General features: G+C 41.4%; 3 protein-coding genes across 5 annotated transcripts; 1 reads left to right on the forward strand and 2 right to left on the reverse strand.

The window, feature by feature from the left end:
- Positions 1–166: 166 nt before the first annotated feature.
- Positions 167–3,824, forward strand: LOC104798787 (probable polyamine transporter At3g19553). 3 transcript variants are annotated; one of them, XM_010520986.1, is made up of 3 exons: positions 167–407; positions 1,902–2,965; positions 3,171–3,824. In XM_010520986.1, exons 2-3 carry the CDS (start codon positions 1,989–1,991, stop codon positions 3,628–3,630), a joined length of 1,437 nt encoding a protein of 478 aa, XP_010519288.1. In that variant the 5' UTR covers positions 167–407; positions 1,902–1,988; the 3' UTR covers positions 3,631–3,824. The 3 variants fall into 3 exon arrangements, with proteins under 3 accessions (XP_010519288.1, XP_010519289.1, XP_010519287.1); XM_010520987.2 differs by lacking the exon at positions 167–407 and adding an exon at positions 1,330–1,476; XM_010520985.2 differs by lacking the exon at positions 167–407 and adding an exon at positions 1,332–1,479.
- A 1,035-nt stretch (positions 3,825–4,859) lies between these two features.
- LOC104798788 lies at positions 4,860–7,420 on the reverse strand. The gene is made up of 3 exons (XM_010520988.2): positions 6,770–7,420; positions 5,934–6,278; positions 4,860–5,823 (listed from the first exon to the last, which is right to left on the reverse strand). The coding sequence occupies exons 1-3, from the start codon at positions 7,223–7,225 to the stop codon at positions 5,206–5,208; spliced, it is 1,419 nt and encodes a 472-aa protein (XP_010519290.1). The 5' UTR covers positions 7,226–7,420; the 3' UTR covers positions 4,860–5,205.
- Positions 7,421–9,011: 1,591 nt separating this feature from the next.
- On the reverse strand, positions 9,012–10,270 carry LOC104798789 (peamaclein-like). The gene is made up of 2 exons (XM_010520989.2): positions 10,090–10,270; positions 9,012–9,483 (listed from the first exon to the last, which is right to left on the reverse strand). The coding sequence occupies exons 1-2, from the start codon at positions 10,166–10,168 to the stop codon at positions 9,263–9,265; spliced, it is 300 nt and encodes a 99-aa protein (XP_010519291.1). The 5' UTR covers positions 10,169–10,270; the 3' UTR covers positions 9,012–9,262.
- Positions 10,271–14,801: the final 4,531 nt, after the last annotated feature.

Raw genomic sequence — 14,801 nt, forward strand, 5'->3', positions numbered from 1 at the left:
AAATTAAAATTTTATTTATTAATATGCAAGTTGCGACGAAAATTAATGCCAAAAAATAGAAAATATTTATTATTATCCAAGCTGATATACGAAAAAATGGAGAGTAAAATTTAGACAGTCCAATATTCATGGAACTCAATAATAGAAGAGAGTGGGATCCATGTCTTGTCTGTATCCATTTTCTTTTCTTTCTTTTTTCTTTTGGGATAGAATCTTAATTACCAAATTTGGGTTCTCTCTGATTCCATCTTCATCGCAACGAACAGATACTTTGGAGTTGGAGACGTAACCATCAAATTCTTTATAATGGGAATAAAATTGTTCATCTAATCTCCCCAAATTCCTCTTCTTCTTCTTCCTCTCTCTCTCTCTCTCTCGTTCGTCATTGCAGAAACATCCCTTGAGAGGTAATTCGCAACACTTTCTATTTCTATTCTTGTTCCTTTTCTTTTGTCTTCTGCATTATTAGAACCGTTATATATATATATAGGAAAACCGACATCTATTTGTAGCTTGATAACCAAAACCGGTTCTGTTCTAATGTCATCTCCAAATCTCTCAACTGTTCGTAGTTTATCTGCTAAAGCTCTCGATTTTGGATCAACCCCATTCCTAAAAGACTGGAACTTTTATGGACAAAACCCATCACAATCCTCTGACAAAGTTTTGAATTTTTCGGACAGAACAATAACACAATCTGTATTTTTGCACAAACCCATCTGAAACCTCTGCGGAAGTTTTTGATTTTTTCATGAACAGATCAAACAGTACAATCTTGAAGCTATTGGATAAAGAAGAGTTTTCTTGTTAAGTTTTTATTTCTTCTTTTTGTGGTAATGTGATTCGATTGGTGAAGAACTTGTAAGAATTGAAATCGGTAATGTGACATATCCAAATCCGAAAACCACACGTTTTGTATATCCAAAAGTCTCATTATGCACCAAATATTTATTATTTAATGTATTTTTTTTTTTCATTTTCCTGTCGGTTTTTTTAATTACACGATTCCGGAACAATATTTTGTAAGTTTGTGTCCTGCTTTGTTTTATTTTGTGGATCTGGTCAGAGACAGAAAACAGTTAAATATACGTGGAAAAGACGTGTAATAACAGAAGAGAGAGAAAATCTCTAAATGTGATTACTACTAAATGCAAACGTCATTTTCTTAGACTAAAGATTTTCAAATTTCAGGCGCAAGTTGCCTGAAAAATAACAAATATTCGGCGAAAATATGAAGGAAAAAAACAGAAGAAATTTCGGACAGTCCATTATTCAATTCATAGAGCCCAATAATAGAAGAGAGTGGGATCCATATCTGAATTTCCACTTTTTACATTTTTTTTTTCTGGGATAGAATCTTAGATTCTTATTTACAAATTTCGGTTCTCTCTGATTCTCATCTCTTTATTTCTCTCTCTCACTTTCTATCTTTCTCTCTCATCTGTTCATAATCTTCATCGCCGACACATTTCTTAAGTGGTTGTTTCCTCACTCTTCTTCTTATTTCTATTCTTGTTCCTTGTTTTTTTCCTCTTTGTTTTCTGCATCATCGAAACACTTTATGATATTTCAACGAAACCCACATCTATCTATAGTTTCATAATCAAAATCAGTTTTGTTTTTACATGTCATCTCCCCAAAATCTCTGGATTTTGGCTAAAGCTCGCTTTTGGACCAACCCCTTGTCAAAGACTGGATTTTTTGGACAAACCCATCTGAATCCTCTGCTAAAGTTTTCATTTTTATCGACAGTGCTATGAGAAAGTCTTGAAGCTGTTGAAGCTATTGGCTAAACAGTTTCTTCAAAAGCTCTCACTTTTGTATCAATCATGTGCCAAAGACTGTAATTTTGCACAAATCCATCTGAAGCCTCTGCTAAAGTTTTGATTTTTTATGAACAGAGCATCAATACAATCTTGGAGTTGAAGCCATTGGAACAAGAGCTCTCTTGATAAGTTTTGTCTGCGTTTTTATGGTACTGTGGTTTGATGGGTGAACAGCCAATTTCAAGTAATGAAAATGGTGCTGAGACCAAACCAAACCCAAAAATCACGCTTTTGCCACTCATATTTCTGATATTCTATGAAGTATCTGGCGGTCCATTTGGTGTGGAAGATTCCGTGAAATCGGGTGGCGGTCCGTTGCTAGCACTTTTAGGGTTCTTGATTTTTCCATTGATTTGGAGCTTACCTGAGGCTCTGATAACTGCTGAGCTCGCTACAAGCTTCCCCGAAAATGGCGGTTATGTGGTTTGGATCTCTTCGGCTTTCGGACAGTTTTGGGGATTCCAAGAAGGGTTTTGGAAATGGTTTAGTGGTGTTATGGACAATGCTTTGTATCCAGTGTTGTTCCTAGATTACCTCAAGCATTCGTTCCCGGTGTTTAACCTCGTGGCTGCTCGGGTTCCCGCTTTGTTAGGGATCACGTTTTCGCTAACGTATTTGAACTATAGAGGACTGCATATCGTTGGGTTTTCAACCGTACTTCTTGCGATTTTCTCGCTTTGTCCGTTCATCGTAATGGCTCTGCTTTCCGTTCCCCGAATCAGTCCGAAGCGATGGCTAGTCGTGGATTTTCGCAAGGTCAATTGGAGAGGGTACTTCAACACCATGTTTTGGAATCTGAACTACTGGGACAAAGCAAGTACTCTTGCAGGAGAAGTTGAAAACCCGGGCCAGACGTTTCCAAAGGCGCTGTTCGGGGCAGTTTTGTTGGTTATCTGTTCGTATTTGGTACCGCTCATGGCAGGGACTGGCGCTCTCGCATCGTCTTTATCGGATGAGTGGAGCGACGGGTACTTTGCTCAAGTTGGGATGGCGATAGGAGGTGTTGGCCTCAGTGTATGGATACAAGCTGCTTCTGCATTGTCAAACTTAGGATTATTCGAAGCCGAGATGAGTAGCGACGCATTCCAGCTTCTCGGAATGAGCGAGATTGGTATGCTCCCTGCATTTTTTGCCCGCAGGTTAGTCAATCTACAGAGTTCTCCCTTTTTAGGAGACATTATCTTGGTTTTGGATTATATCTCCCCTTTTTTTTACTGTTATTTTGTTTCCTCTAGATTTGTGTTTCAGTAAATTGTTCCTCATTCTAATGAACAACACAGAGAAATTGTATCTCGATATTTCGATATCCTCTCATTTTTCACGGATTAAACTCATAATGGGCAGGTCGAAACACGGGACTCCGACCATAAGCATTCTCTGTTCAGCAACCGGAGTCATATTCCTGTCATGGCTGAGCTTCCAAGAGATTATAGAGTTTCTGAATTTCTTGTATGCCTTGGGAATGCTTCTCGAGTTCGCGGCCTTTGTAAGGCTAAGGATCAAGAAAGCCGACCTTCACCGGCCTTACAAAGTTCCGTTAGGCACTTGTGGAGTCGCATTACTCTGCTTTCCTCCTTCACTGCTTCTCATTCTAGTGATGGTTTTGGCTTCCCTGAGGACGTTTTTAGTCAGCGGGGCCGTGATTCTTTTCGGGTTCTGTTTGTATCCTTTCTTGTCGCTCGTGAAGGAAAAGAGATGGCTGAGTTTCATCCCCGAGGAGGAAATGATACTGACTTCAGATAAGTCATCATCACAGCCATCGGATCCGGGCTTGGGAGATGAGTCTGCTTGCCTTCTCCCGTGATCTGTACCAACGACGCATGACGCAAATTATTGTATAGCCTGTAGAATTGATATGAAATTATTTCCATCTCCCGTGAAATGTGTAGCAAAAGGGTGGCTTGTGACCTGTATAAGAATTCGTTATGGTGATTTGTTGCAGCTATAAGCTATACTCTCATGAGGTATTCTCGTTCAAGATGGGGATCTGCATCGTTTTGTGGGTGTCGGATAGATAAAAACCCGACTGACTTACCTTTTCTCGTCCGAGTTTTGACAGATGCGGTCCGATAGAATTGCTTGTCGTCTCGTCAGCAACTGTAACGGTATCATCATCCAGCTATTCGCTTACCTCACCACTATCATGCTTTCGAATTCATGCGACGAAAAACAATGGTTAGTCAATAGTAAAGAGAGAAGGAAATTTGTGGTAAATGCCGTTCGAAAGACGATTCAGAGTCTCGAATACGAGAGTAAATTGGCTCAAAGTCACTCCGAAACACGCTATCTTACGTTGGATGTTGTACCACGACCGTTGTCCCGCCAAGGATAGAGTAATATCATCGATCCGCATTGTTTATTCTGCAAATGAAGGGTCGAACCAAGAAACCATCTCTTCTTCGATCGATCCATACTAAATCAAGCCATGCGACGACTCGGACCCCTACCCAATGGTCCGACATCCTACCATGTTATCTAAGTACATAACTGAGGTGGGCGACAATGATCCTATGGCAAATACTCATTTACACAATTTGGATGAATAGCAGCCATATTATCTTCAAGTAGTCTATCTTTGTATATAATTTTTAAAAGAAGAAACTATTTAATAGGCTACTAAATCTAACAAATTTTAAATAAAAAATCATTTATATTTTTTTCAACATTTTTAAATTTAGTATTTAGAAGCCGAAGATAATGTCCCTTTACAGATTAAATAATATTAGTTATGATCATTGATATATTAGCCGATAGATTCCACAATACACACAACAATTTATTGTATATAAAAAAGGAAGCAAAATATTATAATTCTCAAGTTTGATATAGTTTCTTTAAACAAGAGATCTCATCCGTACAAGCATATATACGGACACAAAACAAACATGCTCTGTTAGGTTAGACACTAATTCGTTTATACAACTGTAACACAACGATGCAACAAAATATAAAAAAATACTAATATAAATATAAAAAGAATAAAGTTTTGTTTGATACTTGGCCTCTACAGCTGGCGCATACTCTAGAGTCAGATGATTCGGTTATAGCGAAACAAAAAGATCCAACACAAACAGCCAAACCAACATTGTCTGAAAAAGGACACAAAGACAAACGAACAATTGACCAACTTTGAAGCAGCAATTTCCCTTCAATTGCTGCCACAAATCTGCGGGTTGAACCAAAAAAATAAATGAAAGAACTCTCTCATTCTTTGAGATGAGAGTAAAAAAGACGAGATTTGAATTCCAAGAATCATTGGTTATGAATAAAAACCTAAAACCCTGATTCCTAATCTCTGAACAGCTAAAAGGGTTATAAATGGATGAAGGATACTCATCGCCTTATGAACAATTGTCGACTGCACCTGATCCTTCACGGGTTAGACATCGATATGCCAAAGGCGGTTGTCATGGCTCTCGTCGTCATGTGCTGCAACTTTGGCCGTTTGAGCTGCGGCCAATGTGATCACATTCTTCCCTCTTTTGTCACGAGGGAACTCGCAGGCTTCAGCCGACAGACCCGGCCTTAGATCAGCCGGTGGGATAAAGCAATCAACAGAGAGACCCGGAACATTAAACGCTACTTCTTCAATGATCCAGCTTTCTTCCATCCTAGTTCTTGTATGGCTCATTGCCACCTCCCCGAATCTGAAGAGGGTAGCAACCGTGTGTCCTGAGTGAGCTATCATGATCCCTTCAACAGATCTGTAATTGTTTAATGACGAGTTGATTGTTGTCTCCCAATAAACTGTATCTCCTCCATTGGATTGGATCCGGATGAGGTGTGAATCCTCAATGTGAACGAGAAGTCCCGTTTTCTGGCTGAAGTAGCCGAAAAGGACGTGCCTTATGATCTCAGCGGGTCCTTCACTCCTGGCCTTTATCGTTTCAGGGTCAGTGGACAGTTTCAGAATAAAGCAATCTTCACCATTCATCTTCTTCTCTCCAATGCACTTTGCACCCGCAAACAGGGCAGCAGTAGTTCTTGGATCAAGCCCCTGACTCACACCCAAAAACAACCAGGCTTAGATTCAGCGAATCATTCACAATCTCATCGATCTACGACAGAAAACAGTGAGTAACAATGTATTCGAAACCCGGGTTTCACCTGAAGTGCACGACGAAGGGGTCTAATGGGTCCTTTTGCGGGATGAGAACCGAGCCAAGGGGTATGCCGCCACACGAGTTTGCCATTGCAGCCTGCGTGAACCTTACTGCCACCTACTGCAAGCTCGACATACCACTTGTCTGGATACATCTGCCAGAGGACGAAACCTCCAGATTCCGCCTTTGATGGGTTTCTGTTTCTCACTGTTTTTGTGGAGGTTTCGACCTCCGAAGTTATCATCTTGAGCTTCCCCATTGCGTAAGCGTTTTTAATGGAGTTTTGGAGCTTCTGACCACCGGAAGCCGCCGTATACTGTTGAAGAATGTACTGAGCAGATGATGTCTCCTACAAAAAATACACATTGCCGGAGAAGAATTATGTAAACGAGACGCAAAGAATCTTCAAAATCAGACGACACAAAATCAAAGGAAAAAAAGGGAAGAGCCAATAATTTAATTTACCAAAAAAGGGAAATAATTTAATAAAAAAATATAGGGCATCTACATCAGGAAGAAGAATAGGAACCGTCCCAAATATTCGGAAGACAACTTCAATATTCCGATTTTGATATATCAAATCCCACCAACCAACCAGAAGTCGTAGAAAAAGGAAAATGATTGAAAAAATGACGACTAGCACTTCAAAATCACAACGCAGAGCCTGATTCACGGAGATCTAAGCTTGAACTGAAGTTGGCTCCATAATGTAAAATATGATTAACTACTAGAACTTGTGAAAACTCAGGCCCAGAAGCATTTTACAGATAATCAATGAGAAAAATCCGAGCTCGGATCGTGGTAACAGTGAGAATCACATGAGGAACAAGGGAGACTAACAATAGGTGTATCTTTGATGTTCAGGTGAGGCAAAGGATCGGAAAAGGAGACGTGAAGAGGAGCCAAAGGAGCGCCCATGACGCCGAGAAGCAACCTCAGATCATACCTCCGGTAAGCCTCCATGGCCGCAACGGACGGAGCTCGAGAAAGCTGTCCTTTGACCCAGTGACCCAAACCCAACCCAAGTCGCTTCGGATCCAGAACTTCATATCCTCCTCCGCCTTCATCCGGATCCGGGCCCTCCATTACCGGTCTCAAGGTCCCGGATCCTCCGATCAAATGCTCCGGTTGCGCCAGGTAGTATCCGTCACTCTTTCTCCGCCATAAAAGATTCAACATCGATGAACCTGACCGAGCGGGGCTAGCGGAGCGAGACCGTGATCTCGAACGTGACGGCGAGAGTCCCCTCGCAACTTCCTCTCTGAGGGCAGAGAAAAACCCTTGTTTCGTCTCCATTTCCGAGTGCTATACTCCTCTTCGTCCAGTGACGAGAGTAAGAAAACCCTGTTAACCGGAGAGGAAAGAAAGAGAGAAACGCCGGAGGGAGCTGAGTTGCAGAGGAGAAGAAGAGTCAGAGTTTCCATCTTAAGAGAGAGAAAGCGGAGAGGTCGAAGTACCATTTTGCCCTCTACTTATTACTACAATTACGATTTTAGAAAGTTCACGCGCCTAAGAGAGGGTTAAGACGCATAAAGTATAACTCTCGGAGGCATGATGTTTTGTTTGCATGGTACGCCGTTACGGGATGTGGGCATCCGTTTTTAATGTTTTTACATTACCGTTAAGTCTTGAGACAAAAACAAAAGAACAAATTGTTTAAAGAAACAAGGGCCGTTAAGTCACTGTGCAAAAAGTAACTTGTGGGATTTGAGGGGTTGTAACTTTTAATCACATCGGGCAAAAAAAAATGCGTTAATCAGACTGATTACAAAGATATCCCAAAGGGTCAAAATGGTTGCTTGTAAGAGCCAGCGTTAGTAGCGGTTACATAGTACTAACCAGTACCCAATTAAATATATAGTAGGGGGCAAAATATAATTTTATCATATGAATAAACATAATTAATAGGGGATATTTTATGGAGTAATTTTGTTCAGAAATTTACGAAATTAGCATTATTTAATTGGATGAGTGGAGCATGTGATCCCACATAAATACGGGTGTTCCGAGAGTGGCTTCCTCTGGTCTTGAACAGAGAGGTGTATACTCCTCGTCGTCTTATCAACTGTCTTCCGGCTTAGACTGGTTCCAGAATATGCATTTGTTCCGTTCACACCATTTCTCCTAGTTTGGATATGGTTGATATGTTCCTTTTTAGGTAATTTCTAGGACACTTGATCCAATCCTTTTGTTCAGATCATCAGAAAAACTATCCACCAAACATAAAGAGACACAAGTTTCGAAACGAAATAAAAAAACATCATGAAACAAGATAAGGGAAAAAAAAAAGCTTAGATGATGTTTTGAGCGTCACAATCTTCTTCTCATATTTATGAATGATCCACGTTGTTATATCTTGATCATAAAGATGAAAAACTAAAGAAAATAGATCTAAAACTGAAAAGAAAGTGGTAGAAGACATCCTTCTAAGGTTGGCTTTTATAATTGTGTGTTTTTAGACCGAAAATAATAGGTCTGTCGCAAACGTTGGACCAAAACTCTCGCCCAAACGTTCCAATGCTCGGGTCGAGCAAAATTCGATCGAAGTGAAATTCTAGCATCTAGTCCGACTTGGACCAAGTCTCTGAAATTTATTCGGGCTTTGTTGCTTCTTTTGGACCAAACGGACCGATTCATACTTCTCGTCTTTCATCCCGTTTGCTCTGAGTTTCTTATTTCCACGTCTTTGGTGCCAAGAAATGTCCGTTTACCTTTTCAAATACCAAAGAGATATATAAATAAACATAAATGGAAGCCTAACATGATCTAAAGTGCCTAAAAATATGTCAAAACTATGCAAAAACATCACACAAACCATCTGAAAATATAGAAAGAAAGTGTCCGGATTTTAATGTGTGGTCATACGCATGGTTCAGAATGAACACAGACATATCAATACCAATGGCAATTGACAGAGGCATTGCTTGACCGGAAATGTGCTCCTCTAAGTGTTTAGGCTTTTTTCTTCTTTATACTTTATAAGTATATATGAATGAGAAATAATCTTAAACATTTCTTCTTTGTATTTTATTCCTTGTGTTTTTGTTGTGATGAAAACAACTCAAATTCTAGAAACACTTAATAATATCACAAAATTAATTTAGTGTAACTTTGAACACAAATCCCTAGAATGACCACAAGTTTATGTTCCAACAGCTCCCACAAAGGACATGACACAACATTTTACGCTTATTTCGGTTTACAGGTACATTAATAACTCTTGAAACAAAAACAAAAGCACGCAAAAAAGCAACAAAACAAGAGAAGCAAGAACCCTAGACAACTCATCTTCTACTGATATTATTATTTGCTAAGCGGATCATGTGAGAGTGATTAAGGGCACTTAGGTCTGCCCTTGCTGCTCATCTTGTCCCTGTAACAAGGGCACTCGTGTTTGTGGCCATAAGTCCCTGAAGGAACACATTTGCACTCTCTGCAACATATCCCACAGTACTTGAGGCATCTGTCTTGAAACCCTGCCTTTGCACACCTCCCGTTGCACCTCTTCCCACAATATGCATCCAAGTACCCTCCTCTTCCTCCTCCTACTCTACCTTCATCAAACTCAACAGAAATAATTGTGTATGAAAAACATAGAAATTATCAAAGATTCAGTGGGTTGATGCATATATATGCATGCATGTGTGTGACAGTGTGTGTATATATACTTATCATGCGCATGTATAATGCATACATATACATATATGTGTATAATCTGGTTATGCTTTGGAATCGTTGGATTGGAACTCTCTAATGGTTTATAATGTATCCTATTATATATCTAAGGACCCATGTTTCTATTTTGTAACTCAAAAGACTTGGTTTTAAAATCACATTTGCATGTCAGTAAAATCTTATACACGTTTGCAATTTACTAAGAGCTCTTGAAATGTCTAAACGACCACTTATAAATCATTATCCATGCATGAAACCAAATTAGACATTTTCTTGAATGTAAACGCTCATACCCTGCAGCCATGACAAGAGAAGTCACGAAGAACACGAGGAGAGTGAAGAGGAGCAAAGTATAAGAGCTTTCGAGTTTCATTTTGTTTGAGCAAATGTTGTAAGAGAAGATATAGGGTTTTATATATCATCGATGCATAAAAGGCTTAATTTGAAGCTAAATTACACATTTACTTGAATGTAAAAGCTCATACCTGCAGCCGCCAGCGTGGAAGAGAGGAAGAACACAAAGAGGAGAGTGAAGAGGAACAAAGCATGAGCTTTGCGAGTCATTTTGTTTCGTGAAAATATCTAAACCCTAAAAATTTCAAAGTTGCAGAAGAGAGAGGAGCTATGTCACATAGCCTATGTGTGTGTGTGCGCTTGAGCCAAATGCGGTAATAGAAGAGATATGGTTTCATTTACACGAAGCCGCCAATTTCCACCGCTTATCAGCTGGTTACGTGGGTTGTCTTCACTCGCCATCAATTCAGTGCCTTGTAACTTTGATTCTTGGTATGGGTGCAATGTCGATATGGTCGATGACATCTATTTAAATACTGAAAAAAAATTGTATATTGTCACTTTTTAAAAGGAAAAACACCTGTTGCTTTTGGGATGATTAAAATAGATTTTATTTTATATTTTGTATTCTTTTTTTTTTTGGTTAAATGTGAAATATATTAGTAAGAAGTATAATTACATGTCGGTGTTAACCGAATACAAAAGATAGGGTACCCATGATAAGTGAAAAAGAAACACAAAAACCCCATGTTGGGGAGATGATAAAAGACATCTAAACTAGGACTTCATTACGAGAGTATGCCTCAAGAAAATACCAATCTTTATTTCGATTTATTTTATATTCCATTGGTTCTTATTCTCCTTGTTGTACATAGTCGTGGGAGATAAGGTGATTTGCATCTTGTCTCGAAGCGAGTCAAGTGTCATTTTTTTAGGACGGAATGAAAACTTTCGAGTCCCTTTATATATATATATATTAGAAGAGAAGATAAAAATATTAGTATTACATATGCGATAATGAATTTCTTATTGATTATCATTTGAGAATACAAGAGATATATACACATGAATCAGTTTGAAAATAGCTTAAGTTAAGGGAATAATAGGACACATAATCAGGGATTTGATACGTGTAGTATCTAGGGTAATATATAGTAATATCTAGAAGATATACTTCCTTTATGCCCCCGCAAGATGAGGCTCCCGTGCGAGACCAATCTTGACTCGGAGTAGATCGAAACGTCCTCGAGCGAGCGGTTTGGTTAAGGCATCAGCCAGCTGATCATGAGAGGATACATGTGAGACACGGAGCTGACCTTCTTGCACTAAGCCTCGGATGAAGTGATAATCAATTGCGACATGCTTCATGCGTGAGTGGAACACGGGATTGGCACAAAGATAGGTGGCCCCGACATTGTCACAGAAAATAACCGGTGGTGTAGTGTAGATGATGCCGAGTTCAGTAAGTAGAGAGGAGACCCATCGGACCTCGGAGGCTGTCGAGGCTACAGATTTGTATTCCGATTCGGTGGATGATCGAGCCGCGATTCGCTGTTTCTTTGATGACCATGATATAGGGTGGCTGCCAAAGTAAACTATGTGAGCACTTGTAGACGTAAAATCATCATGGTTACCTCCTCAATCGGCATCGGAAAATGCATGTAAGGTCGGTGTATTTTTGGTGGACATGAACACGCCGAGAGATGACGAGCCAGCAAGGTAGCGGAGGACACGTTTCACCGCTTGCCAATGCTTAGTTGTCGGGCGATGCATGAACTGAGACAACTTATTCACAGCATATGCAATGTCGGGTCTTGTGAAGTGTAGATACTGGAGGCTGCCTACCACATTTCTATACTCCGACGGATCATCTAATGGTGAGCCCGCCGTCAATGTCAAGGAGGTGGTAGAGGCCATCGGTGTAGCCACAGGCTTGGACGTCAACATGTTTGTCCGAGTCAGGAGGTCCACAATATACCTCTTTTGAGTGAGATAGAGACCCTTAGATGATCGACTAACCTCAACTCCAAAAAAGAATGACAAGTTTCCCAAGTCTTTGATGGAGAACCTATCCGAAAGGAGCTGTATAAAGTCTTGACAGCGGCGATGATCATTACCGGTGAGGACAAGATCATCAACGTACACCAAGAGGTAGACAGTGACATCGCCTTCTCGGAAGATGAATAAAGACGTGTCTGCAAGAGAATTTATAAAGCCCAAAGACAGCAAGAAGAGTCGGAGTTCGTTATACCATGCCCTTGGAGCTTGTTTTAAGCCATACAATGCTTTGTGAAGCTTACAAACATAGTTTGGTCGATCGTTGTCTACAAAGCCCGGGGGTTGCATCATGAAGACATCATCATGAAGCCGACCTTGCAAGAAAGCATTATTAACATCGAGTTGGCGGAGAGACCAACCTCGGGTGATGGCAATACTGAGCACAAGGCGAATGGTAGCCGGTTTAATAACCGGACTAAAAGTGTCACGATAGTCAATCCTCGGCCGTTGATGGAAGCCCTTAGCCACTAGCCGTGCCTTGCACCTGTCAAAGGAACCATCAGCATGCCTTTTAGTTTTGAAGACCCATTTACAACCAACAATATTGTAGGAGGAATGAGGGGGAACTAAATCCCAAGTGCCATTCTTCACAAGGGCATCAAATTCCGCCGTCATTGCTTGTCTCCAAGGCGGTGACTTGAGAGCTTGAGAGAGGTCGTCGGTTCAAGCTCCGGTGATAGGGTGGTGGTTAGGGTATTGGCAAATTTAGTGTTTGGTTTTGTGATTTTGTTTTTGGCTCGGGTCATCATCTGATGTCGGTTTCTTGGTGGGGAAGGTATTGGTGCAATCGGTTCGACGGTGGTCAGAGAAGGTAAGGTATCGTCATTATGGGGAGTATGATCTGTAGGGTTGGATGGTGAGGTGGTACAAGATGGAGAGGTCGAAGGTGCAGAGAGTAGGGGCGGTGCTAAGGTGGGTATATGAGGTACCGAGGGAGCTGGTGAAGGTATTGTTGCATCAGGTTCGGATTGCGGTGAAGAACTTGCTCGCGAGGGCTCCGACGGCGCAGATGACGTGATGAGTGTTCGACCAGGAACTAGGGAGTGTGAGGGAGAGGAAGACAAGATCGGATAGTCATCGGAGGAGGAAGTGGCCGAGGTAGACACTAACCGAGTGAATGGAAAGGTGGACTCGAAGAAGGTGACATGTCAGATGTGTATACTCGACCGGTAGGTGGATCTAGGCAGAGAAATGCGCTTTGGCTCAAGGAGTAGCCAACAAAGACGCATGGTGTGGATCTAGGATCAAGCTTATGTCGAGAATACGGACGTAACCAAGGAAAACATAAGCACCCGAATGTGCGAAGCTTTGTATAGTTTGGTGGTGAGTTAAAGAGAAGTTGGTATGGCGATTTTTGGTCTAGATTTTTGGTAGGGAGACGGTTTATAAGGTAGACCGCAGTGGGAAAAGAAAACGTCCAATATGAGAGAGGGATTGATGCTTGAGTAAGAAGTGTAAGACCCGTTTCCATAATATGTCGGTGTTTTCTTTCGGAAACACCATTATGTTCGGGCGTATGGGGAGGTGTGGTAAGATGAGTAATACCATGGTTTGAGAGGAAGGAGCGGAGAGCTAAGTATTCTCCTCCGTTGTCCGAATAGAGTGTTTTAATGGATGGACCAAAACGAGTTTCGACTAAGGCTTTGAAACGAGGAAATATGTCAAGAACTTGAGACTTACGCTTGATGGGATAAAACCATGTATAACGTGTGAAATGATCAACGAGTATGACATAGTATTTAAAACCATCAAACGAAACAATAGGTGAGGTCCATACATCGGAGAAGACAATCTCAAGAGGGCAAGACGATTTTAAAGTGGACGTGGAAAACGGAAGTTTGTGACTTTTATTAATAGGACAAGACTCACATATGACAGACTTGGACGGAGAAGATGAGAGCGGAAGGGAGAAAAGCGAAATAGTTTTATTCAAGACATCACTCGACGGGTGTCCTAACCTAGAGTGCCACTCGTTAAGGGTGGTTTTTATTGAAGAAAAAGCATTAGGGGACGAAGACAAGGAACCACTAGCATTGGTCGGCCACTCATACACGCCATTTTTAAGCAATCCGGTTGTGAGCGGTGCCCCCGTGGCGAGATCCTTCACCTGGAAATGCAATGGGAAAAATTCAACGGAAACCTTGTTAGAGGTGCATAGTTGATGTATAGAAATAAGATTTTTGCATAAGGAGGGTACACAAAGAACATTGGTGAGGGAGAAAGGGTGAGAGTTAGATGGTAAGGATAAAGAACCGGTGTGGGCGATGGAGTGTTCCGAGCCGTCTCCAAGCTGTACATCCTCACCGCCATTGTACGGAGAGTGAAGCGCAAGGTTGTCGAGATCTGAAGTAATGTGATGAGAAGCTCCAAAATCTAGGAGCCAAGTCGGAGGAGAAGGTGACGGAGAGAGCACCGTGTTGTGTACTCGAGCAGGCCAGGAGGCAGCATTGGTTGGCTGCGATGTCGGGCTCGGGTAAATACCAGCCGAGGATCGGAAAAGATGGCAGCGTTTGGCACTGTGGCCTTGGGCACCACAGAGCTGACACTTTCCTTGGTATCCTTGAGTCGAGCGGCGTGGACGAGAGCCAAATGTGTCCAAGCCATGTTTGGGTGACTGTTGGTAATGTGGGCGCTGAGTGTGGCCCGTAAACCGGGTCTGCGTGTTGTTTGCAGTAATCGGAAGAATAGAGGCAGCAGCATCGGAGATGGTGATGTCAGATTCGTGGTTGAGAAGCTTCTCGTGGAGTTCCACGAAGGAGATGGGGAAATCTCTTGCATTAATAGCATCTTTTACCGGTTTAAACTCCTCGCCTAAGCCACCAAGAACAAGATCGACAAGATCTTC

Source organism: Tarenaya hassleriana, unplaced genomic scaffold (assembly GCF_000463585.1).
Source record: "Tarenaya hassleriana unplaced genomic scaffold, ASM46358v1 Cleome58, whole genome shotgun sequence".
NCBI classification, from domain to species: Eukaryota; Viridiplantae; Streptophyta; class Magnoliopsida; order Brassicales; family Cleomaceae; genus Tarenaya; species Tarenaya hassleriana.